Source organism: Cololabis saira, chromosome 19, assembly GCF_033807715.1.
Source record: "Cololabis saira isolate AMF1-May2022 chromosome 19, fColSai1.1, whole genome shotgun sequence".
Lineage (NCBI taxonomy): Eukaryota > Metazoa > Chordata > Actinopteri > Beloniformes > Belonidae > Cololabis > Cololabis saira.
In genome coordinates, this window is record NC_084605.1 from 15,858,528 (window position 1) to 15,883,897 (window position 25,370).

Consider the following 25,370-nt stretch of genomic DNA (forward strand, 5'->3'; position numbering starts at 1 on the left):
GTGTGTCCAGGACCACCTCAGGAACAGGCAGGGACTGCCGCCGCCGTCGTTTCCCCAGGGGCTGTGAACACCTGGGCCCCCCTCGAGCCAGGCGTGTTTCCCAGAAGGGGGATTCCTTCTCAAAATGGTGCATATTCTTTTCTGCCTCACGGCGGAAGAACTCAAAAAGAGTTATATATACTCTCCTGCTGGGTCCATAGTGGCTGGTCCGTTCTGTCACGATTACGTGGGAGTAGGACCCAGATGCAGGAGAGATGCAGGAGGCGGGAGTTCCAAAAAGGTGATTTATTTTATGAAATAAACAAAAAGCGCTGCTGAGCAGGATACAAAAAACCAGTGCTCAAACAAGAACTAAAAACCTGCACGTGGAAACACAGAGGGAGGAAAACAGTACGGACCAGCAGGGAGCAAGGGAAAGACAAGACCAGATATACACAAGGGATAACGAGACACAGGTGCAGACGATCAGGGCAGATGGGAAACAGGAAAGTCAAACTAGAACTTAAACCCAAAGACACGGGCTTCAAAACAAAACAGGAAGTGTCAAACCCTGACAAGTACAGTAATAGTTGAACAAAAGTAAAGTAAAAATGACAAGTCTTTCCATTAACTGAAAACTTTCTGCCGTTCCTTTGGTTGTGGTCGCCATGGAAAATGTGACCGACCAGGTTTGCTTTTTGCTGTCTGTGCAACACGATGAAGAGGCAGGAAAAGACGCATTTTTTTATTAAAGCTGTTCATTATACGCTAATTAAAATGACTAATGACGAGCACAATCTTTTGGCTATTCTACACTAATAAGGACAGTTATTAACATCATTCAACATTTCTGATACAACGAACATCTCACACACTTTTGGACACTGGATTTTTCTTCGATCGGTTTTTGTCTTGAGTCTCCCGGTCGCTTCGGTCATGATGTCCGCTGTAGTTCTGGGAACTAGTTCCACTAGCTTCACCGAGGCCGGGGTGTACGGAAGAGTATTAGGGCCAGGCAGGAGAAAAATCAAAATAATATTTTAGAGGAGGAAGATTTTTTTTTCATTATGCACTTCGAGAAAGAAGTCGAAATGTTGAGAAAAAAGTTGAACAACAAGGTTCAGAATACAAGAATTGGCTTTACGATATTGATTTGAAACACACATCACACATATGCGGTTGCATAACTTCAGAAACGTACCCTTAACACTTCAAGGATGTAAATTAGTTAGTTAGGTACGGCTGCTCCCTGCATAGCTGTCAGTCGCTCTCCTAACTGGATTTGATGGGCCAGAGGAGACATTTCCACTTTATTCACGAAATTGTATTTCAACTTTATTCACGAAATTTTGACTTTATTCTTGAAATTGTATTTCAACATTAACCTCGACTTTTTTCTCGAAATTGTATTTCAACATTAATCTCGACATTTCGACTTTTTTCTCGACATTTCCACTTTTTTCTCGAAGTGCACAATACAAAAAAATCTTCCTCTCTCAAATATTTTTTCTCCTGCATGGCCCTAATACTCTTCCTGTTTGGCTTAAGGCTTTTCTCCCACTATGGGAGTTTTTACCTGCCATTGTTTATATAATAATTGCTCGGGGGTTTATGTTTATGTTTATGTTCATGTTCTGGATCTCTGGAAAGCGTCTAGAGACAACATCTGTTGTATTAGACGCTATATAAATAAAATTGAATTGAATTGAATTCCGTAGGGGTGTGACACAGTGCTGTGAAGCAGCATGAAGTAGTTGGGACAGGAGTTCACGGTTATATTTAATCTTATTTACTTACATTTGTGGGATAATTCACATGCACTTCCTGTTTGTTGCTGATAATAAGGACCTCAAACTCACAGATGTTACTCTTCCAGGTCCAGATATCAGCTCTGAATAATAACAGTCACTGTTTTCTTTTGGGGTTTCTTCTGTTTTTCAGTGTCTGTGACAAAATCAACTGAAGCTGTTATTGCTATTCCATTCTTTTTTTCCCTGTAACCGAATCAATCAAAACTGTTATTGATCAAAGGTATCCAGACCCCAGCAGAGAGCTCAAACCTCAGCTTGCTCTCAGTCTCGCTGAGTCTGTTATTGATCTTCTCTCAGTAGATCCACAGAGCTGTTGATGCAGATGTTTGGAGGAAAATACTCAGAGCTAACGTCACAGACGTCACGTGTTTAACCACTTTTGGCTTATTATTGATTAGACATCAGCTCTATATGACATCGTCATGACAAATTCATCCATGCCACAGTTTGAAATGAAACTATGTCGGCATCATTATTAAATGTGATATTTATTAGTCCTGGGAATCCTGACAACAGTGGAGCGATGCATCATGGACCTCTGTTGTGTGAATCGTACTTTCACATCTGAAAGATTGTGCACTTTCAAAGCTCGTCAGAGCGGTCGTGTTGTGATGTCACGTCTCTAAACATGACTGGGAAAGAGGTCATCAGTGGAACAAGACTTGAATACTCCCCAGCTTGACCGCTGCCAGTAGAAAAACATCTCCCACAGCATCGTTATGAAGAAACGTTTGAGTTTGTGGCACTTTCACACTGGTAAGTTATAATTAGGACCCACTGAATTGGGCCCTGGGATGCACCTTTCCAGGATGGGACCCAGGCTCTCATCTGGGCCCAGGAGTTCTTCATGTTTTTGCTTTCAGTCAAGAACAGTGGACTCTTTTCCGGACGGCTCCCCTTGGAGGACTTGTTTAGCTATTATTCTGAATCAGAGTCACCCTGCTGTTTGCTGTCATGAGAGCATGTGGAGCATCAGCAGACAAATCGAGAGCATAGTCTTTGTGTTCATGAAACCCAAACCTTCCAGTTAGCGGCGTTTCCCCCACACGCTCCCCCTTTCCCTCCCTTATCAACCTTTCTCTTCATTGTGCTGTTGACTTCCTTTCTTTCTGAATTCAGAGGTTGAGAAAATCATCAGATGTATTACAGGGTTACGTTCAAAATATATGAGAGTACTTGTTCTTGGTTTCTGTAAGTTATGCATGTTCACCATGATCTTCAAACGCCGTACGAATACTCGGCCAGCCTCGCCGTACTCGTCTGCGTCACATGTTTCATTGGTCTGATCGGATGTAAGTCTCTCCAATAACATCCAGAGACAGTTTCTTCTGCTTCCTGGGATCCAAAGTCAATCCAGAGAAACCAGACAAACTCTTTGTACTGAATAGGGAAATAATTAGGGAGGCTGTTCGAGCTTAAGCTTGGCAGGACGTTTCTTCACTCACAACACAGTATCAGCTCTCATCATGGATTCAGTCAGATATTGGAGACGTTGCTTCATTTTGACACACGGTGACTGCCTTTCAGAGTTTGAGAAAACACTTGCTTTGTCTCTTGAGGCATTATCGAGCTGGAAAAGTGTTGAAATGTGGTCACAGGGGGATGCACATGGTCAGAACTGATGCTCAAACTGGCTTTGGCATTCAAACGGGATTGATTAGTATTAAGTGTGCCAAGAAAACATTCCCCACTCCATTACACCAGCAGCGTACTGAGTACTGGCTGTTGATACGAGTCAGGTTGGCTCCAAGGATCCAGGCTGTTGGTTCAGACTCCCATCTGCAGCCTCAGCACCGGCGGAGCTTCATCAGACCAGGCTACGCGAGAGTGTGTACCCTGTATATACAGTATATTAAAGGGAACCCTGCGTATTAAGACATGTAGGTCTTAAAAGATAAATGTTGGTATCAATTATAACAATGTGATATAAAAAACCTTTTTGATGTCTTCGTTTTTATAAAATTTGAAAATATAATTTAACTCGTAGGTCGCCATTGTTGTTTACACCGCAATGCATTCTGGGTAGTGACGTCACACGGTTGCACCTGCTGGCCCCCGTACACTGTTTTGACTGTTCAACGAGATAATCCAGAGGATAAACATGTCATCTGTTCAGCCATTTCAATTTGAACCCGAGCACAAGGTCAATGAGGAAGACAACACTGAAAACATATCTCAAAACGAGCCAAATGAAGACCAAAAAAGACGGGATGAGGCGAGAGTGGGACAAAATCCCAGCAACTGCGTCTCAATGCAAACAGAGGAGGAGAGCGTTTGCTGTCAAGAGCTCGTGTTTTTGTCAGCAGCTGTTCACTTTAAGCTATTATGTGATAAAACGTATTCCAATATCAATAATTTTGGAGATTATTAGCATCCACCGCTGTCCTATGCTTTATAAATCATTAGGACAGGTGGCGCCGCCAGGATTCAATTTCGTAATAGGCACAGAAACAGTCCGTCCACTGCTCTATTTCAGAGTCTCACTCGGCCTGAATATTACACTATCCATTAGGGAGAGGATAGGTTGGTTGGCTATTCAGTGTTCAATAAGTATTTCAAAGATCTTTTTTCCTCAAACAAAACTTTGCAGTGACAAATTGGATAAAGTGCGCACGGCGCACTACACATGGTGACATTATTATGCGCACCTCCACACAGATGCAAACATGGTGTCAGCGCATCAGAAACACAGATGAAAACACAACTAAACATTAAAGGTGATGGCGCACCCAGAAACGAATGAAAACACGTCTAAACAGGTGGCGGCGCAACAGAAACCCATATGAAAATGCAGCTAAAAACATTAAGGTGACGGCGCACCTACAAGATTCGATTATCTCGTTGAACAGTCAAAACAGTGTACGGGGGCCAGCAGGTGCAACCGTGTGACGTCACTACCCAGAATGCATTGCGGTGTAAACAACAATGGCGACCTACGAGTTAAATTATATTTTCAAATTTTATAAAAACGAAGACATCAAAAAGGTTTTTTATATCACATTGTTATAATTGATACCAACATTTATCTTTTAAGACCTACATGTCTTAATACGCAGGGTTCCCTTTAAAACTAAAAAGAAAAACATTTCCTATATTTGTTTTCAAAACTAGAGGGCAGTGTTGCACACTTTACCGCTGCTCACCACCTCAGCCCACTTGTTTTTGTTTTTTTTTGCTTTGTATTTCAGAACTGGCCTAAATTCGAAAGATATATACATTTTAAGGGATGCCATCAAAATCAGTTTTATGTGAGAGAATAATACAATACAGTGTTAGTATTATCAAAATATCTTTCATTTAGCTTTAAATGTTCAGTTTGAGCACATCAGAGGCACCACTTTTATCCAGAAACAGTATTTCCAGATGGGCTCAGACATCCTGACACAGATGCTCGTCCAGCGCAGCTACATTTACTGTCCAGAGGGCTGATTGGTGAATAAAATGACTGAAACTGTGATCGTGGAGATGAACCTTTAAAGAGATCTTTCCATGCAGGCCTCCGCTCAAGTTCTCTGACTTTTATTTTATTTCCTGTGTTTGTCATTCTTTGTCCCCACCAGCTCTTCTTCATCAGGAAGAACATGTAAGACCTCCGTAAGAAGACATCGTCTCTGCTCCGTGTTCTCCTGGAAGTCCTCTCTTTTCTGCTACATGAACAAGGACTAATGCCTGAATGTTGCAGTGATGGCACTTTAGAGGGACTGTAAAAAGGCAGTGAGCTTGATTAATCATTGAATGTTTTTAAATAAATGACCAATTCTAACTCTAATAATTATTTCTGGCATTATCATGATATATTGTTTCATATTATTATATTAAGTTATGAAATCTCTTGGGATGTTAAACTATAGTATTATATTGTAATATATAATAGTATGGTGATATAATTTGGTTATATGTTATAATACTTTATACAAATTATGTTATATTAGGATATTACTATATTTATTATGCTATATTTATATGATATCATGCTACACCACTCTATATGATAATTATTTATTTTGTTCACTCTCGAATCAATATTCTTAATTTATGTACCTATTTTATCACCTTATTTACACTCAAACACGGCAACGCACACACACACACACACACACACACACACACACACACACACACACACACATACTGATGATGCTGTCTTTTGTCATCGTTTGCACTGTATGTTAATAAATAAAAAAAAAATAAAAAAAATAAATAAAAAAATAAATCATTGAATGTTTTTCCTCTTAAAGCGCGAATAGTCAACTTAAATCTTTTCCTAAGTGGAAGGCGATGGTTTGCATTTGAATCGAGTCTCCAACTGTAGCCACCCCTCGCGTAATGGACCATGAAAGCTCCCTTTGCCCTGCAGCGAGGGAATTTTCCACTGGAGTTGTTGTTGTCCTGTTGCTCACCCCTCAGTCAGCGTGGCAGTGACAGAATGCCCCAACATTTAGGCCTGACATGCCCGGCAGTTTGTTGACAGTAGGGAATAGGAGCTGACTACCGGCAGGAATGTAGTCTAACGGAGAGCGGAAAAGTACTGGGGGGCAGCCCCGGCCCCCCCTTCCAGTGTCTCTGGGACCACTTTCAAACAGGGACAGCTGGCACTTACAGGCTGAAATAGAATGTCATATATGTTTTCACACAGTTAAAAAAATACACCAAAAAAACTGTAGACTGTTGTTGCTGTGGTGATTCAACATTTCCAATACCTGCAGACGAAGGTATTGATCCTGTAAGGGTGGGTTCCTTGTCCCAGACACCATTAAAGTTCACCAAAATGATTTACACACGAGGACTGTGGCGAAACACTGACTCAACAAACAGCATTATATCCATATAGTGATATAGTTAAACGTCACCTTCGACTCGTAACTCATTTGTTCTGAGTTGATTGATTAAGCTACCCTCTTGAGCTGTAACCTAGGATTGACTGGAATGTGCAAACAAACAAACCAGGACTAAGTCAAACGCATATCCATCCTTGGAGAAGAGGTGGAGGTGGTGGAGTACGACAAATGCGTGGCTGTTCACCTGGACAACGGACTTGATGGGAGATGCAACACTGAGGCTGAGCCACCTTACGAGTACAAGAAGGAGCTAGGGACCTCACCGCTTCATCGCGGGAGCGTCAGCTCCGGAGTCGGAGCCTCAAAGACACTCAGCCAACTGGCTGACTGCTGGGAACTGCCCTGGAGCTCCTGGAACTGGTCGAGCAAAGATGAATGTTGCATAAAATACAACCATGGCATTAAGAACAACACTGCACACACAGCACATGAGTTTTGCTTTCCACAGTCACCCGGTGCTTGCTGAGGACGGGGGATCATATCGAAGAAAGGTTTTGATGCAATCTTTCGGTTTCCTGAGTGGAGATAGTTATTGTTATTCTACTGGCTTTGTATCAATTGCACTCATTAAGAATGAATTGAACTATATTATTGATTTGTTTATTTGATTTGATTTGTTTATTTGCACAACATAAAAAAACGGTACAAAAGTTTAAATGAACATAAAAGCATGAAAATATGTGCAGGTGAGAAAGGAAGCCCTAAATGGGCTTATTCAAAGTTCTCACCAAGAAGATACATTGTATTGAAAATACATTGTATTGAAATAATAGCAAGAACAAAAAACAAAAAACAGAAAAAAAACAGCGTTCCAAAAAGATGGATATAAACAGACAATTTCTCGGTGTGCACGTGCAGAAGTGAGTCCACATTAAGTGGAAGCACTTCTAGACGCTTGATCAATAAGGCTGCTGGTCTTCAATCTCTGTTTAAAACTAAAATTTAAATATTGTGCCTTGAGATGAGATCTGTCATGATTTGGTGTTATACTATATACAGGACTGTCTTAGAAAATTAGAATATTTCAAATTTTCTGAGACAGTCCTGTAAATCTGTCATTGTGACTGCTCTGTAAAAGTTTTTATTTACTGGCAGCAAGCACCAAAATATTATTCACGTGAATTTACGGAAGCAGCTTCCCCCAACCGAACATTGCACAGTAATAAGATGTGTGGCGTCTACTCACGTTACCATCACAACGTTGGGGAGGATCTGTATGCATAATTCAGCAATGCAACATCTATCAGGATCAATGAAGAATCAAAAGTGGATTTTCCTCTGAAAAGGTTGTAAATAGAGTAAAATGAGCCGTGCTCAGTATTGAACAAGGCTTGTGTAAATTTTGAACCATTATCTTTATATTCTCTCAGATAGTAAAGAGAGACAGTTCATAATTTCATCTGAATAAGCTTTTAATAGAAAAAAGGGCACTTTTAGTACAAAAATTTGCAGGACACTTTTTACAATTTGTCCTTGAATTTCACCATAAGCAAAAGGAGAAAAAACTGGAGACATGTGTCAGCATTGATTTATTCATTTTTCTTTTGTTTAAACTGAAGGAAGAAGCCACAGTAGAAACAGGAAAAATCCTTGCTGTGAGCACCAAACTTTATTTCTTTGCTGGAGATATTTGCAAAGCTTGGACGCCTGGTTGAACCTACAAAATCGGATTAGGACCAAGAATTAGCCAACGACTTGTTTTCGATAATTACCTCACAGTTTTTCTCCGTGGCTTTGGTGCATTTTTCACAACAGTGTTAAAGTTTTCACCACTGTTAAGGCGCTTCTCAAAACAATCAGTGCAAACTGCAAAACATGGTAGATAACCTGCAAAAGTGAGTCACTTTCTCAAAATGGGTAGTTGATGCTTCAAAAGCAAGTCCCTTAATCAAAATGGATCATTTGTTCTTCAAAAGCAAGTATTTATGTCAATGAAAGTGTCAGTGTCGTCAAAATGACAAGTTATGACACCATTCACTGAACAATCAAGTCAAAAGGTTTGAACATGTTTTCGTTGTGACAGATTACTCTGGAAGTGCTTTCCGACGTCACGTAAAGTCAAGACAGCATTATATACCATGCATGGCATTTGGAGTTAAATAGAGTTAAATAAAAATAATCCACTCTCGGCGGGGCTCTGCTGTGATGTCATCAGGAACTGCATCCATGACTGCTAGCTGGGTCGTTTGTGTATCTGGACGCCGGTCATATACCTTCCACCTCCAGGAAGAGACAAACTCCTCACTTGGATTTAGGAATGGACAGTAAGCAGGGAGATACTCCACAAACATCCTGTCATGTGCTGCAAACCACTGCCTGACCACAGCAGAGTGGTGGACGCTTACATCATCCCAAGCTACTACATACTTAGAGAGATTGTCAACAATGTTGTGTGCAATGACGCAAGCAAATAAACAAAGATTATTAGTTATTCAGGCTGTAGAAGTATAGTTAACATTGAAAGACGTGATAAAATTAAGTTATAAGTGATAAAAAGCAAGTAAAACATGAAACTGCCACTAGGTTGCACCTAAATGAGTAAATGTTGTGGAGGCTGTTGTGCAAAGATTAATTATGTTGTGAGAGATGCACCAAAGCGACTGAGAAAAACTGTGATTTGATTAAATGGAACATTGGTACAGATGTTCTCTCTATGAAATGTTGGCCAACACATTGCAGTGGCACTGGGTGTGAGTAGGGAATGGTAAATAGTCTCTGTAGGGTTTGATTGGTAAAAATATTGCTCAGTATCAATTTCCTCCTCAAAATGCCAGAAACTAATGATGATCAGGGCAGAGCGGGACGTTCAGGCCTGGATTCCAGTTGTCTCCTTTGACTTCAGCTATACATAATGTCAACTTCTTGCTGAATTTGCTGGTACAATCAGATGCACTGTTTTTTTGGACATGTTTATCTGTGTTTTGTCTGTCCATGGTATGTCAACATGTGTATATTAGAAGAAAAATGATTGCATTACTCCGACTGAATTTGTGGTTTTACTGTAACATGGATGTAAAGATCTTATTCCAACCGAAATCCAACTAAATCAAGTTTCACAAGTTGTACTAACAGACTCATGCAGTTGGAGGTTGGGTTAAAGACTGTATTTGCTCAACTGAACTGATGCTTGCGCATGCTCCACACTTCCCGCCCTGGGGTGTGACCTGGAAGTACGAGAAGAAAACCAATACGGAGGAGAAGAAAAACATGACAAAATGTAAAAAGAAGGTATATTTATACAAAATGTAAAAAGAAGGTATTGATCCTGTAAGGGTGGGTTCCTTGTCCCAGACACCTATAAAGTTCACTGTGGCGAAACACTGACTCAACAAACAGCATTATATCCATATAGTGATATAGTTAAACATCACCTTCGACTCGTAACTCATTTGTTCTGAGTTGATTGATTAAGCTACCCTCTTGAGCTGTAACCTAGGATTGACTGGAATGTGCAAACAAACAAACCAGGACTAAGTCAAACGCTGATCCATCCTTGGAGAAGAGGTGGAGGTGGTGGAGTACGACAAATGCGTGGCTGTTCACCTGGACAACGGACTTGATGGGAGATGCAACACTGAGGCTGAGCCACCTTACGAGTACAAGAAGGAGCTAGGGACCTCACCGCTTCATCGCGGGAGCATCAGCTCCGGAGTCGGAGCCTCAAAGACACTCAGCCAACTGACTGACTGCTGGGAACTGCCCTGGAGCTCCTGGAACTGGCCGAGCAAAGATGAATGTTGCATAAAATACAACCATGGCATTAAGAACAACACTGCACATCCTCAACACAACACAATGACTAAACAACAGAGTTTTGCTTTCCACAGTCGCCCGGTGCTTGCTGAGGACGGGGGATCATATCGAAGAAAGGTTTTGATTCAATCTTTCGGTACTGGGTGTAAATAGTAAATGGAAATGGAAAATAGGAAATAAAAAGATGCCAGTCTGCCTAGTTCATTGTTCACCCTTATTCCAAGTGCTGCTGCCAGTTACAACAAAGATGTATCTACTGGTTTGGAGTGTGGCCTAAAAGATGAACTAAACGTCCGAGTCCTGACAACCTGAAAGCAGTTAAGACCATCAATGAACTTTGATTATATCACATGCATTACTTCTATGAGATAGATAGATACAAGTTGAATCACAAAGATCCTAATGAGACCGTTTACAGCTAAGTTAAGCCTCTCCGACCTCCGTGGTCACAAAAGCTGGTGGTGTCTTTTCTGCAGCATCTTTAGATCGCTCGTCACTTCAACATTGTCTCTTTCATAGCCACGGTTTGCTCTTTGGCACGAGGCTCAGAGAGCAGGCTTTCTGTACCGTCACTGTGACATATTGACAGATTACATCCTCCGTGTAAAGTTTCTTTTTTTTTGTTTTTGCACCGCCGTGTCTTGCAGCTCCTGCGTCACCTCTGTTACGCCGCTGTTACCTGCCAAGGTGGGACAGGGCCAAACACCATTCTGCCTCCGTGTGTTACTTTCAAATAATCTGACACAGTTGTTTTGATCGTCCTGAGCGGAGCAGCTTACTCTGAAGTGTAAGCTGGTAAAATATAAATAAGACAAATGCACCGCTTTTTCTTTTCATTTTTTTGTTAATGATTTATTCCAAAGCAGCAACATATGTGAAGTAATGTTTGATTAGTAGCAGGGCTTTATAAGGGCCGTCCCGTTTGTACTGACACAGCCGTTGCTTATGTAATGGGAGATTTCGCCGGGACACTGTGTTCCCTGACAACGGCATTTCTATTCAAAACCATATGTGGCCCATTTCCAGAGAATCACTCACAGAGGCTGAAGCACTGTCTATCCGAAGAAGAGGAAATAAACAAGGAGCAGAATGCCAGGTTGTGTTATCATGAAGATTAGAAAGTAGGTGGAAGTGAATCCTTCTGCTTTTATGATCAACTTTGAACCGAAGTACACGTACACACTGTAGTGTTATTAACTTCAGCAGAGCTCTGTTGGATTTCCTGAACGTTAGTATTAGTAGATTTGGCTTCTAGCTGTCTCAGTAATAACATACAATTAAATATGATAGCACTTAGCATTCTTTATACCAGCTAAATTTAACAAATGTGGATGCACATAAACGATGTTCATAACAAATACTGAACACCAGCCTGTCTTCTTCTTTTGTGTGCTTTTATACAGGAGCTGTTTTATCAAGGTGTAAACGCATACTTTAGGAAAACACAAATGCTACTATAGCATGTAAATACAAATCTTTGAGCTGAGGACAATGCAGGTCACCCTTATCGCCTCTTTATGATGTCACACTGATATACTGTATAGTTACAGAATAACAGGAGGGACGAACTGAATGTTTGAAAACAGGAACACATTTGTGTTCAGCTGAGCTACTACAGCCTTGGATGCAATTTGCAGTTTGTGCCAGTAGGTGGCCCCATACCCTCCATACTAACCCACAACATCATAGTGAATTTGAGTCATTTGAGGTGTTGCACAAAAGCAGAATGAATAACCCCGGGATGTCTCAGAAAGCATGACCAGAGACATCCCTCTGAGACCATCCAGCTGGTTCTGTTGCACGAAGGAGAAGACAGGATGAGGAAACCCAGCTGTGTCAAGCCAGGTGTAACTAATCCTGATATGTGCACGTTCATGGCTTTCTTAAGCAGAACATGAGGTCAGTCACAGATTCACTGATGCAGAAATGGACAGGAAAAGTGTCCCTTAGGCTTAGGCTATATGTTTCCTAGTGAGCAACAGTTTAGTATGGAGATCTATAGAAGGTCAAACACTGTATACTTAAAACATGCAATAAATTAAAGCAGTTATTAATAATGATCAATATTGCCAGGCAGACAAAAGCAGAGAGATTGAATGTGCCGTTTTAAGGTATGCATACCTTGTTAAGTGGTGCATGCATACCCACTGGGTGGCCACTGGGTGAAAATATAAATAAGTACTTTATAAGAGCTCACTTACAAAATACATTCTCACCGAGGGCCACATCATTCAAACCAGAAATGGGTTCCTTTGACAACAGTTAAAGAAGAAGAAAAACACAACAAAGACCCTTAACAGTGTCTTTTCTGGAATTGTTTTCAAACAAAACTCTTTTGGACCAACATGATTTACAATATGTTTTGTTTACAATAGACAAATGTCACCTCATAAATATCAAAATGCTATATTTTGTTAATTTATTTAACATTTATCAGACATTATACATGTTTTGCGGCATGATGTGGGAACAATCATGTTATCTTGAATCTGTACAAGACAAAGGAGATGATTGTGGATTTTTTCCATCATGTGGGAGGAAGTGGAGGTGGCAGAGGTCCTTCAGCGTTTAAAGCGAGATGTTGAATATCTTCTATCAGTCTGTTGCGGGGATTTCAGTCACATCTGCAGTCATCTGGGGAGCAGCAAACTGAAAAAACTGATAAAGAAGGTTAGTTCTGTTCTGGAGCCTCGGGAGATACTTGTGTGAAGGATACTTCATGAAATGAGGCAGATCGTGGACAACCCTGAGCTTCCTCTTCACAGCACGATGATTCAGCAACAGAGTCTTCAGTCAGAGGTAGATTTGGTTTTGTCCATCAACGGTGACAGGGTTTACGAACGGGAGGGAGGTCGGTCTACAACAGACCAGCGTACCATTGTTCAACTTTCTCTTTCCAACATTTTTGGACATTTCTGACCAGTGCGGACGTGAGGCATAGCCTTAACTACATTTTAATGTTTAAAAAATACTTCTGACTAAGTGGGTGGGAGAAGAACCTGCCTCAACACATTTGTGGAAGTCGTTGATAGCGGACTATATTTCTTTGGAAAGACTGAGATTTGGAATTAAGGGTCAGAGGTGCCTTTTTACAGCAAAATTTGGCAAAGTGTTGGAGTACCTGGGAACTGCCCGAAATGTTGGATTCACTGAGGACCTTGGGAATCATTGCTGTGTATGTATTCTGGATCTGCTACATATTTCAAATTATTTGTATATATACTTCACTGGACATGTATAATTTTGAAAATGTATAATAAAAAGAATGTTAAAAAAAAAAAAAGTTCAGTAGGTGAATGGGAGCTGCTCCCCCCCCTTATGATGGGAAATCTGAAACCTGGAGCAACAGGTGTCCATATTAATAGTAAAATAATCCCTGCATTATAATTTTTCCTATTTTGAGGCCAGTGAGGCGCCATCTTACATAATAGTGGATGGACTTTACTCATTGCTGATGTGTTACCGAGTTATTTATACATTACCTGATAAGACTGTCTCTTGTATTAGACAGTGATCAATTTGCTGTTTTGGTCCGCCAGGCTCATCAATGACTCAGGTTCCCTCCCCCCTCCCGCTCCTTAATGACAAAAAATAATCAAAAACTGGACTACAATTTATTGTATATGCCTGCACTTCATTTTTGTTTATTCCTTCACTGTGGTGTTGTGTCTGTGATTTATTTATTTATACGTGAAAATAAAATGCGCACACTGTCACCAACGTGACAATTTCCTATGTGTTTTACACAAATGGCAAATAAAAGCAATCTGAATCTGAATCTGAACAGTGGCGTCAATTCAGTGGAAGCTAAGGTATGGCAAGGTTACGAGTCACAGAACTTAACTAGAGTATCAATCAACACATCCAGCAAATACTCATCACAGAAGTCTGCTATGTAGCTGATCTGTGTGGTCAAGAAAATTGGAACTTTTTCAAATGCAGTCTCACTCACTGCAAAAACTCAAAATCTTACCAGGAATATTTGTCTTATTTCTAGTTAAAATGTCTCATTTTTAGTCAAAAAATCTCATTACACTTAAAACAAGAGTCATTACCAGAAAAATAACTTGTTATTTGACCATTTTCACCTGTTTCAAGTAAATTTTCACTTGAAATAAGTAGAAAAATCTGCCAGTGGGACAAGATTTATCTTCTCATTACAAGCAAAACAATCTTGTTCCATTGGCAGATTTGTCTACTTATTTTAAGTGAAAATCTACTTGAAACAGGTGAAAATGGTTGTTTTTGAGTCTTGTCTTAAATGTAATGAGATTTAAAAAAAAAATGAGACTAAAAAATATTCTTGTTAAGATTTTGAGTTTTGCAGTGTATAATAACTAGTGAAATCGATCATGTTGTTCTTATTTGCATTTGTAGTTATTCCATAAATGTATTTAAAAAAACAAACATTTACATTTAACCCTTGAAGCAAAGATGTGGCGGCTGCCATACCTTGCCATACCCAATTGACGCCCCTGAATCTGAATCTGGTTCATATTTTTAAGATTCTTTTCTTTGTTTACCCCAAGTAAAGCATATGTACAGTAGCAGGTGTTTACGTCTCCTGTGGTAAACATGTACATTTATCTGAGGTGAGCTCCTTGGGTCACGTAGTCTGTGTGGGGGCCAGAGAAAGCTCCAGTTAAGGGCAGGTACATCAGGATGGGGGGGGGCTGATACCAGTAAACATGCTCCTGCAGTCTCTTCTTGTGAGTTGGAGCTTCAACTTAGATGGAGGCGTTTCTAGACTGGGCGGGGCCAGAAGGACTGGCCACGCCCCCTCTACAATCCCATTGGTTGTCCGGAACGTAAATAAAGCTCTTCTCTCTTCCTATTGGCTGCCGCCCTCCCCTCTCCCCCCCGCAGCTGCAGCTTGCCGCTCTGAAAAACGGGGTCGTTGGGCTCGAGGTGGGCTAATATCAGATGTTGTTGACACAGAAAGAGGACCTGAGAACTCCTTTCAAACAGAAACAATGAAGTTCGTGCGGTTCATAATGAAAAACGCTGCTCTGGCCAGCGCGCCGAAGCACATCGACCATTTCTCCAAATTCTCTCCATCCCCGCTGTCCATGAAGCAGTTCATCGATTTCGGTGGGTATTGATCTCCTCCGAAATAAATGGGACCTGCTAGAACGGCTCTGCGAGCTTGAATCAGAAGAGAAATGCATGTCGGTTTTCAGTCGTTGTGAGTAAAGATGCAGTAAAGGCTGCAGCTGCTGTGGTGTTTCCATCGTGGCCAATGTTGCGTCATATCAGCTGCAAGCTGGGCTGCACCGTTTGGGCCCACAGAGGGAGCAGACTGCATCAGTCCTAATCCTAATGATTAGGAATACTGGAATAATGGACTATATATGTTGTTGTAAAGTCCATCCAGTGTGGCATTGGGGATAAATTTGCTTTTGTCATCACAGAAATACAGTGGTGGACAGTAACTGAGTAAATTTACTTGAGTACTGTACTTAAGTACATATCCAGAGGATTTGTACTTTACTTGAGTATTAGATTTCTTTGGTACTTATTACTCTTACTTGAATACATTTCCAAGACAAATATTTTTACTTTTACTCGAGTAAATTTCTAGGAAGGCTGAAAAGTACTCGTTACTTTCAGGTCTGCTCTTTTTTCTTCTTCCCTAAAATCCTATTTTTAGACAGACATTGGGAGACAGGCACAGAGAAAGACATTGGGAGACAGTTTGTTATGCTATATATTGCTATATTGTACTGGTACATGTCCTTCCTGTAAAGTTAAGTGACTTCAACATTGAGTTATTGAAAGCAGAGATGTAGTTTTTTGTAAAGCAGTGGTCTTTGAGGGGGATCCAGACTTAGTTGGATGGTGCAGGTTCATTTGGTTTCAGTTCATGATTGTTAATAAACTCTGCATCATCTGCTGTCCTCTTATGATCCCATTCATTTGATTTGTTTTTGGTGTTTCTGCAGGTTTTATATATCATTGTCGTTCTAAAAGCAGCACATCAGTGCAGCTGGTTTCAAAGAGTTAATTCTCAGAAACAAGAGTTAAAAGATCCTTAAATTAATTTAGAAAAAATATAGTAATTTACTGATGTGGAAAATAAGAAATTTACTCTTACTCTTACTTTTACTTAAAGTAAATTTAAAAGCATTTACTTTTGGATACTTAAGTACCTTTTAAAAGCAAGTACTTTTCTACTCTTACTCGAGTAATATTTTGACTGAGCTACTTTTACTTGTAACGGAGTAAATTTTGACCAGTAGTATTTGTACTCTTACTCAAGTACTGGGGTCGAGTACTCTGTCCACCTCTGCAGAAATATGAAACTACCATATTCCAGCTTCAGCCATTCAGAATCCAGCCCCACACTCACAAAGATTTTTGCTTGTCATTACATGTCTATGTCATGTTTGACTTTACTGGTGAAGTTTGTTTCACAAATGAGATTTTAATCAACTAAGTACATGTACAACTTACGTGGTCTTTTGTGTTCTGCTGCAAACTTTGCTGTTCTCTATTGTTTAAATTGTGTTTTTGTATTTTGATTGTTGTACGGTGACCTTGAGTGCCATGAAAGGCGTCTAACAAATGACATTTATTATTATTATTAATACAGGTGCATATATGTATTATGTATGAAATGATTAGATGTCTGGAAGATTATCAATTTGACCAGAAATGTCTGGTGATTCAACCCAGCATTTGTTGCCAGTGAGTCTTTCTGACATCTCCATATTCCTAGTTTTCCTCATCTCAAAGATAAAATCAACGTGAACATTTTGAGAACTGTGAGCAATATTTATATTTAAGAGAGAGCCTGAAAGTGAGCGAGAGTTCACATTAGCTCTTGTAAAAGGTTTATTAAGCCCAGATTGTTGTGTTTGTGCTGATGCAGGTTCCATCAATGCCTGCGAGAAGACATCCTTCGTGTTTTTGAGGCAGGAGCTCCCCGTGAGGCTCTCAAACATCATGAAGGAAATTAACCTGTTGCCTGACAAGCTGCTCACGACCCCGTCAGTGCAAATGGTGCAAAGATGGTAAGTCCCACTGGGAAATGAATGACCTCTTTATTCTTAGTGTGCATGTTATCAGGCACAATTTGGATATTTGTCATTTTTGTTTGAAATATGTGCCTCTCAGCCTCTTGTGCCACTGTGTTCAACCTTATCTGATGGCAGTTGCAGCTGTTGTTCACCGCTATGAACTCGAATAGTTTACCCCCCACCCCCACCCCCACACACACACACACACACACACACCCACCGTGTTACATCATGCTCAGAATTACAACAACAACCTTTGACCAAGTTGCGCTCTCTCCCACTTCTCCGATGGCTCGGCTGGGGGCGGGGGCGGGGGCGTCAGCGCTGAACTTTAGCACAGTTTCTCGTCACAGACCGTGTGGGTGCTGAAGGGGTTTTTTGTGTCTTTTTGTGAGCAGTGTACTATGTTCCAAACATGCTCACAAGGGTCAAAAGTGACCCGCTTCCTTTTCCTGCAGTTAGACTGAGCTCAGCTGTTTCTGCCTCATTTCCCAACATGTGTGAGCGCGGGTTTCCTCGTGTCCTTTCAGGTATATCCAGAGTCTGATGGAGATCCTTGACTTCCTAGACATGAATCCAGATGATCACAAAGTCCTTGCAGAGTAAGTGTTGGATGTCATCAATGGTCTTGCTTGTCTTTTAAACAAGTGCAGACTTGACCGGCTGTTTTCCAGCCGGTTCTCAGCGGTGCAGCAGAAGCCCTGACCCCGGATGTTTGTTTCCCCCCCTGCAGGTTTGTTGACGCCTTGGTTACCATCAGAAACAGACACAATGAAGTGGTGCCGACCATGGCACAGGGTGTCCTGGAATACAAAGAGGCCTTCTCCCAAGACGTGGTGACCAATCAGAACATCCAGTACTTCCTGGATCGCTTCTACATGAGCCGCATCTCCATTCGAATGCTCATCAACCAGCACAGTGAGTCACGTCCAGGGTTTCAGTCTGCAGCTGTCTCCCGTCAAACCACCGAGTGTGACGAGCCATTCCCGCAGTTAGAAAAAGCAAATAAATAAAAGAACAAAAATCCAGGCGTGATCAATCAGGTGAAGCCACAAGGGACCGATATTCTTCTAGTCACTTATTTGACGCAGAAACAATCCTCCAATCCTCTTATTTGCTCCACAGGAACCTGTTTTTGTGCAGGATTCAGTATGTACATTTTGGCTTTGGTAAAATAATCAACAAAATACATGTTAAAGGTTGCTAGCTATTTGCTGATGATTACAAAGACGGGGTCCGGCTCCGTCTCCCAGCAGAAGCCGGGCAGCAGACCCCCAGGCGTTCAGTTTGGACATGTAACATGGGTCCAGGCCAGACATCACGCATCACAAATGATGTTTGCACTCTGAGAACGGGTTAAAGTTATTAAAGCGTCTCTGATGATCAGACAACTCGTCAAAAGTGTTATCTGCTCTAAACTCCTCAACAGAACAGGAAAGAGGTGCTTGTTCTTCAGCTTTTCTTAATAGCCAGCAGCAGAACTAATTGTTTGAGGCCAAAGAAAAGTTCAAACTTTTTGAACTTGAAGACTTTGTATATTATCCTTAAAGATAAAACGTTGCGCTGGTGGGACGCGGTGGCATTCAGGACTGTCCTACAGTGAGACTGGACTGTGCACCGTCAGGCGTGTGGGACACAGAGTGCTGATGCACGTCCCTCATCCAAAGTGTAGTGTTTCAAAAGGGACATTGCATGAAGGGGAACTGGAGTTGTTTATACAACTTTAATCTTAACAGCCTCTCTTACACATGAGCAGGCTTTATTCCAGCTTCTTCTTGTGCAACTTAATAATTTCTTGTGTTTATTATCAGGGAAGACTATAAGGGACTCATAAGGGACCTGACCAATGACAGCTCTTATTAACATATATACAATTTAAAAAAAGTGAAAGGTTCAGCAGTGTGAGGTAGGGCTGGGCGATATGGACCAAAAGTCATATCTCGATATTTTCTAGCTGAATGGCGATACTCGATATATATCAATATTTTTTCTGTGCCATAATTGGGGTTTCCCCCAAAGCATTATAGCATAGCATCTCTGCATCTCTGTTAGCTTCATTGTTCATTGCATAAACTGCCTGCATATATAGAATAAAAATGCTTCTTGAATAAAATAAAACAAATATCCCTTTCCTGCATAACAATTAAATTAAAATACACTGTGCAATTAATACAATGTAGACAGTAACAGGCAGACTTTTCCACTGAGGTTGACAGTTGTGCAAATAACAAAACATTTGTGCAAATCTCAAATAAAACATTCAAGTCAATTTGTCACAAAATAAGCTATATAAAAATCATTAAAAAAAAAAAAATTTTATTTTTTTTTAAATGGATATAAACGATATTGTCTCGTACCATATCGCGTTTGAAAATATATCGATATATATTAAAATCTCGATATATCGCCCAGTCCTAGTATGAGGCAGACATGGTTATTGAAAGGTGCATTTTTACAGCATATGATTGTGGTTATTATTATTACAATAATTAAAATACAATAATTGTTGCTCTGTTAATGGAGGATTTTCAATTCATTTTTGTTTTGTTTTTTGTCCCCTGCAGCTCTTGTTTTTGATGGCACCACCAACCCGGTCCACCCAAACACCATTGGAAGCATTGACAGTCGCTGCGAAGTGGCAGACGTGGTTCAGGGTAAGGGAGCTTATAAGAGTTTGTAACTAAAAGTGCTAGTCTTAATGTGTGACGTGTATTTGAGATTTGATAAAATCGCTGACTGACCCTTTTCTTGAGACAATAAGACCAATACCGTACTTGCTTTAATACAAATATAACCCATTTTATGTTTGTTTTGTCGTCCTAACCTCTTATTTCACTGTTTTGCAGATGCTTTCCACAGTGCCAAGATGCTGTGTGACCAGTACTACCTCTGCTCTCCTGATCTAGTGCTACAAGAGATGAACCGTGAGTTTTCTTTGTATCCTCGCAGATTGAAACGTAACATCATAACATCCTTTAATCTATGTTTAAACCAGATTTGATCAGTTATACTGCACCTTGGATACCTTTTTTTTTAAGTCTAGATATTTCAACATGCTGAAAGATGGTGTGGAGAAACCCGTTTTTTAATTTAGTGTTTGTTTCTGCAGACAACAACAAGAATCATCCCATAAACATCGTGTACGTGCCCTCTCATCTTTATCACATGCTCTTTGAGCTCTTCAAGGTAGGCGGCGAGCCGGCACCGATGGCACCACTGAGGCCAGTGTTTCAGAACAACTTGGCAATAAAGTTTTGCCACTTTGTATTTGTCCTAGAACGCCATGCGAGCTACGATTGAAACCCATGAGAGCAGCAACAACCTGCCGCCCATCAAAGTCATGGTGTCGCTGGGCAGCGAGGACATGTCCATCAAGGTGAGACCCCACCGCCAGCTTCAGCCCAGTCCGGGGGTTAGTTTGGTAAACGTGGACCAGCCGCTTAATTAAGAGAACAGCATTTACATGGTTAAAAATAACTTGTCTCTAAGGTCTTACACCGCCCGTGCAAACCTGTGGATTAGTTTCTTTCTTTTTGTTTCCTGTAGTTTCATAATCTTCTAATACAGTATATATATAGCAAGTAGATTAGAGCCATGTGGGTTTTTAAGTAGGTTCAGTTACCGTTGGGATTTATTATGCCTTGTTGGACAAAATCAGTAGCATACCCTAAACGTCAGAGCAAAAGTCTGCCAATTTGTTTTCTTTTTCCACCTTGTTGTGAGTGTTTCTTCACGCTTGTTACGCAGCAGCTCTGCCCTCGTTTCAGGTCAGGGCTTCGTGGCGACCTGCCAAACGCTGATAAGAACATCGATAAAGGCCGTGTTTTATGTAATCGGATGGCCTATAAACCTCATGTCAATGTTCCACCAGGTGAGCGACATGGGAGGCGGCGTGCCGTTCCGCAGGATCGACAACCTCTTCAGCTACCTGTACTCCACAGCCCCCGCCCCCCAGATGGGAGAGCACTCGCGGCCGCCGCTGGTAAGCAGAGACTGCGTTTCACTCAGTGATCTCTTTGCTCGTCTTTCCTTAAAGGTGTTTGACCCATAACACACCTTTATGGCGCTTTTACACTAGTACCTACTCAGCCCAACTCAACTCGCCTCGCCTTGCCCTCGTTTCTTTTCAATACCCAGATCAGAAGTAGGAGGGTTGGAGCGCAGCTGCTGTGACGTAAACGAAGAAGAAAACAACACTAAAGATGTAGAACCTGGAGGAGATGATATATGTGCTGCTGGGTCTGTGGCTTGTGTTCGAAACCAAGTTAAAAAATGAGAGTGAGAGAAGCTTCAAGCAGCAACGTTTTTTTTTTTTTTTTTTGTTGTCTCGTGCTGCTGAAAAGTCAGCTGGAGCCGCGAGCAGCTATGAAGTGACAGAGCTCCTGGTGGATCTGGTCGTTCCTTATCGCCCGTATAGATCCCTTTTTAATTCTCTCCTCAGCCACCAGGTTTATGAACATCTGCACCTCAGAGTTGGATCATGAAACCAGCCATTTCTGGATGAATAAAATGAACAAGAAGCCGTCAGAGTCTCTCTTTCGATGATGTCACATCCTGACTCAGACGTCTGAATCCCAACCCCCCGACCAATCAGCGGCCTGTAGTGTGATGACGTCAGATACAGCCGACTCAGCCGCTTAGAACCTCAGCAGAATAGATACAGAAAAGTATCTACTCAGCACGTTAGACCCCTAGTGGGAAAGCGCAAAGGCGAGTCGAGTCGGGCTGAGTAGGTGCTAGTGGAAAAGCACCATTAGTGTTTGCAGCAGTCGTCCTCGTGTCGTGTACAGGATTCTAGGAATCACCTGTGCATGTGATGGAGGAATCAACAGCATCAGAATCACATTTCATTTGCATTACATTTGATTGTTTCAACAACTGAAAGGTCTGATGCTGCGAGGCTAACTTGCTATAATACCAAATTCCAGTTTACTACCATGAACTCCCGTGGAAGGTTTCCAGCTCTGAGAATTTCCCAAAACCTTGCCACAAACACGAAGCAAACTTGACAAAACTGTTCTTTTAGTTGCAAAGAGTCTGAGATCTGAGCTTTCTAAACCCTTGACCCCCCCCTCCCCCTTCTGTCCCCGTGCAGGCTGGCTTCGGCTATGGTCTTCCCATCTCTCGTCTTTATGCAAAGTACTTCCAAGGGGACCTGCAGCTTTACTCCATGGAGGGCTACGGCACAGACGCCGTCATCTACTTGAAGGTGAGCCAGGCGTTAAAGAAACCAAAAGACTGAGCCACATATAATAACTGGGTGTCAGCTGCCATGTCACCTGCATAGCTCACCAGATTAGGCCTGTGTTGAAAAAATCGATTTTTCCGATTCTAAATCGATTCTCATATTAATTCCTAAAAATCGATTCTTATGTCTAAAGATCGATTTTTATTTATTTTTTCATCATTACATGACAACTTTTGGTATTTTTGTGTTTATGCGCAAAAAAGGATGTTTTGTTGGACACAGTGTTTTTGCCTTTAAATATGTTTAAAGGTATGAAAACATTAAAGTTTTCAGTTATAATTGCATAAATTGTCAATTTTTCATTACTTTATATACTGTCTTGGGGTTACATTTGCATCAAATTCTAAAAACCAAATTCTCAAAAATTAAAAACCTGAAAATGGAAAAAATAAAAAATGAATGTGGGAAAGAATAAAACCGATTTCATACGTCTGTTTGCTGCCCTGGATCTGTTTGATAATTCTGACCCACACGATGTTTCTTAAAGCAGTTATATCAGCATTCTGGGAGGTGATTGGTCCTTACAGCATCATTAGTTGCCAATACTTGCTGTTGAATCTCAATATAACACTAGTATTAATATGTTGCATAACTACACAGTCATATAATTCATGCAACAGCTAAAAAAACAGTTTTAATAACACTAACCCAAATCAATATCGGAATCGAATCGGATTGAACCAAATCTTGATAATCGATTCTGAATCTTAAAGCAGCACAATGTAACTTTTCCACCTTAATATAATATTCGTTGTGATGGTACATCCACTTACAACAGCTTTAATGACACCTCTGTCATGGTCTGAGGGGGTCTGTATCGCCTTCACTGGCACTATGTAACTTTGAGGTGGATGGTAGGAACCCTCCACACTACTGGTAAAGCACTACCGCTTTTGTCCAAAGGAGCCGCCAAACTCAACAAAAGCTAAAAGTTACATTGTGCTGCTTTAAGAATCAGAATCAAATCGATTGTTGACATTTGAATGGATCCTCCGCCCTGCACCAGGCATGTGCTGCTTTTGCAGGTAGTAACATCCGTGTTTTTGTCCCGTCCCCCCAGGCACTGTCCACAGATTCCATCGAGAGGCTTCCAGTGTACAACAAAACAGCTCTGAAGAACTATAAGATGAGCCAGGAGGCCGATGACTGGTGTGTCCCCAGCAGAGAGCCGCTGGACCTGAGGAAGTACAAGGTGGCGTAATGGAGAGAGCCTTCAGGACCACACAGCATCACGCCTCCAAAAATATGTCCTTTATATTCCGCTGACATCATCCGCCTGGGCAGATGAGCACTGGACCTCATTAAAGGCAGAGGATCCTCCCGAGACCAGCGCAGATTTCAGGCTTTGTGTAGAAGTAGCATCTTGTGTTCAGCTTCTCCCTTTCAGCTATACCTTTTGGGTTTTTTGTTTTGTTTTGTTTTGTTGAAAAAGAAATCGACAAATGCCAAACGGTTATCAACAGGATGCCTGATGAAATCCCCTGGGTGAAGAGTGTCGCTGAGACAGACCCGGCTCACGCGGGGAGAGTTCAGAGTCGGGCCAGTGGGGAGAGACGGAGGCAGCTCCCAGCATGCTCTGGGTATCTAAAACAAGGATAGTGAGGAGGTATTCACCTAACAGGGAAAACCTGTTTTTCAGCCTTATAGTAGCAAAAGTTGACCTAGAAACGCATTTTATTGAAATACTTGAAGTATTAAAATGTATAATTTGCACCTTGTTGAATCTGACGGTGTTGTGCCGCTGTTGTGTCGGTAGATATGATGAACAAATGGAGGATCTTCAGTGGTTCTGGATGGACGTTTGTTTCATGGTTCAGCTTTTAAACATGTTTGTGTTGACTGTCGTCTTAACATCAGCTCCCTGAACCAGGCTGAATGTAATCCTTCATCTATGCAGCCATTTGTAATATCTCCAAGTGCTTTATCGCAGAATCCACAGCTCCGTGGGGTCCGAGTTCTCTGTGGAGTCACAGCCAGCCGTGCGAGTGTTTGCCCACCTGGGTGTAGGGCTGAATAAGGCTTCGGCCCTGTCGTTACAGACACGTGTTGCTCAGCCCCACAGGGCGGCGTGCTTGAGATCGCTACCCATCTACGGCTCAGTCAGGCCAGTTTCAGAACTTTTCGTATTTTGTGCCAAATTGGGAAAAAAAAAGATAAAAAGAATTCCCAGGGTCCATATTTGTTCTGAACGAACAGTTTTCCTTTGTATTTATCTGAATGACACAGTATGTATAAGGTTATTTTTTTATACAGTAGCTGCACTTTTTGTGACTGAAATGATTGTAAATGATGTAAATAAAAAGAGAAGTACCTGAATACACGATGTTCTAGTGTTATTTCCCGATGGGAACATCGGGTCCACTGATGGATTATCCATCTGGAGCTGTCTAAAGACGGAGAAACAAAGCACAGGGTTCTCCGTATTCAGTGTCACTGGATCTGCTCTAAAGTGGGTGATGAGATCAAGCTGAGCAACTCTACCCTGCAGCAATCCCATCAGCAGGTCCTGGGGCACACAGCCTCGCACTGCCCTTCCCATGTCTATTTGAGTTTCCGCTTCGTGGTTACTACCCTGCCTGGGAGGACAGAATGTTTAAACCACTATGATTACTGCAAACGGAGCGGTGAATCACTGTTTTCCCCCCTGCTCCTGGCCGTGCGCCCAGTGAGGCAGAGGTTACAGCCAGGGAACAGGCGGGGAGCAGTCTTGTCGTCTGAGATC

The 25,370-nt window shown here is 41.5% G+C and overlaps 1 protein-coding gene across 1 annotated transcript; it reads left to right on the forward strand.

Annotated features, from left to right (window-relative positions):
* Positions 1-15,275: 15,275 nt before the first annotated feature.
* Positions 15,276-24,964, forward strand: pdk2a (pyruvate dehydrogenase kinase 2a). The gene is made up of 11 exons (XM_061707735.1): positions 15,276-15,472; positions 17,253-17,394; positions 17,931-18,002; positions 18,134-18,318; positions 19,965-20,054; positions 20,247-20,324; positions 20,510-20,586; positions 20,678-20,776; positions 21,272-21,382; positions 22,496-22,609; positions 23,709-24,964. Exons 1-11 carry the CDS (start codon positions 15,355-15,357, stop codon positions 23,847-23,849), a joined length of 1,227 nt encoding a protein of 408 aa, XP_061563719.1. The 5' UTR covers positions 15,276-15,354; the 3' UTR covers positions 23,850-24,964.
* Positions 24,965-25,370: the final 406 nt, after the last annotated feature.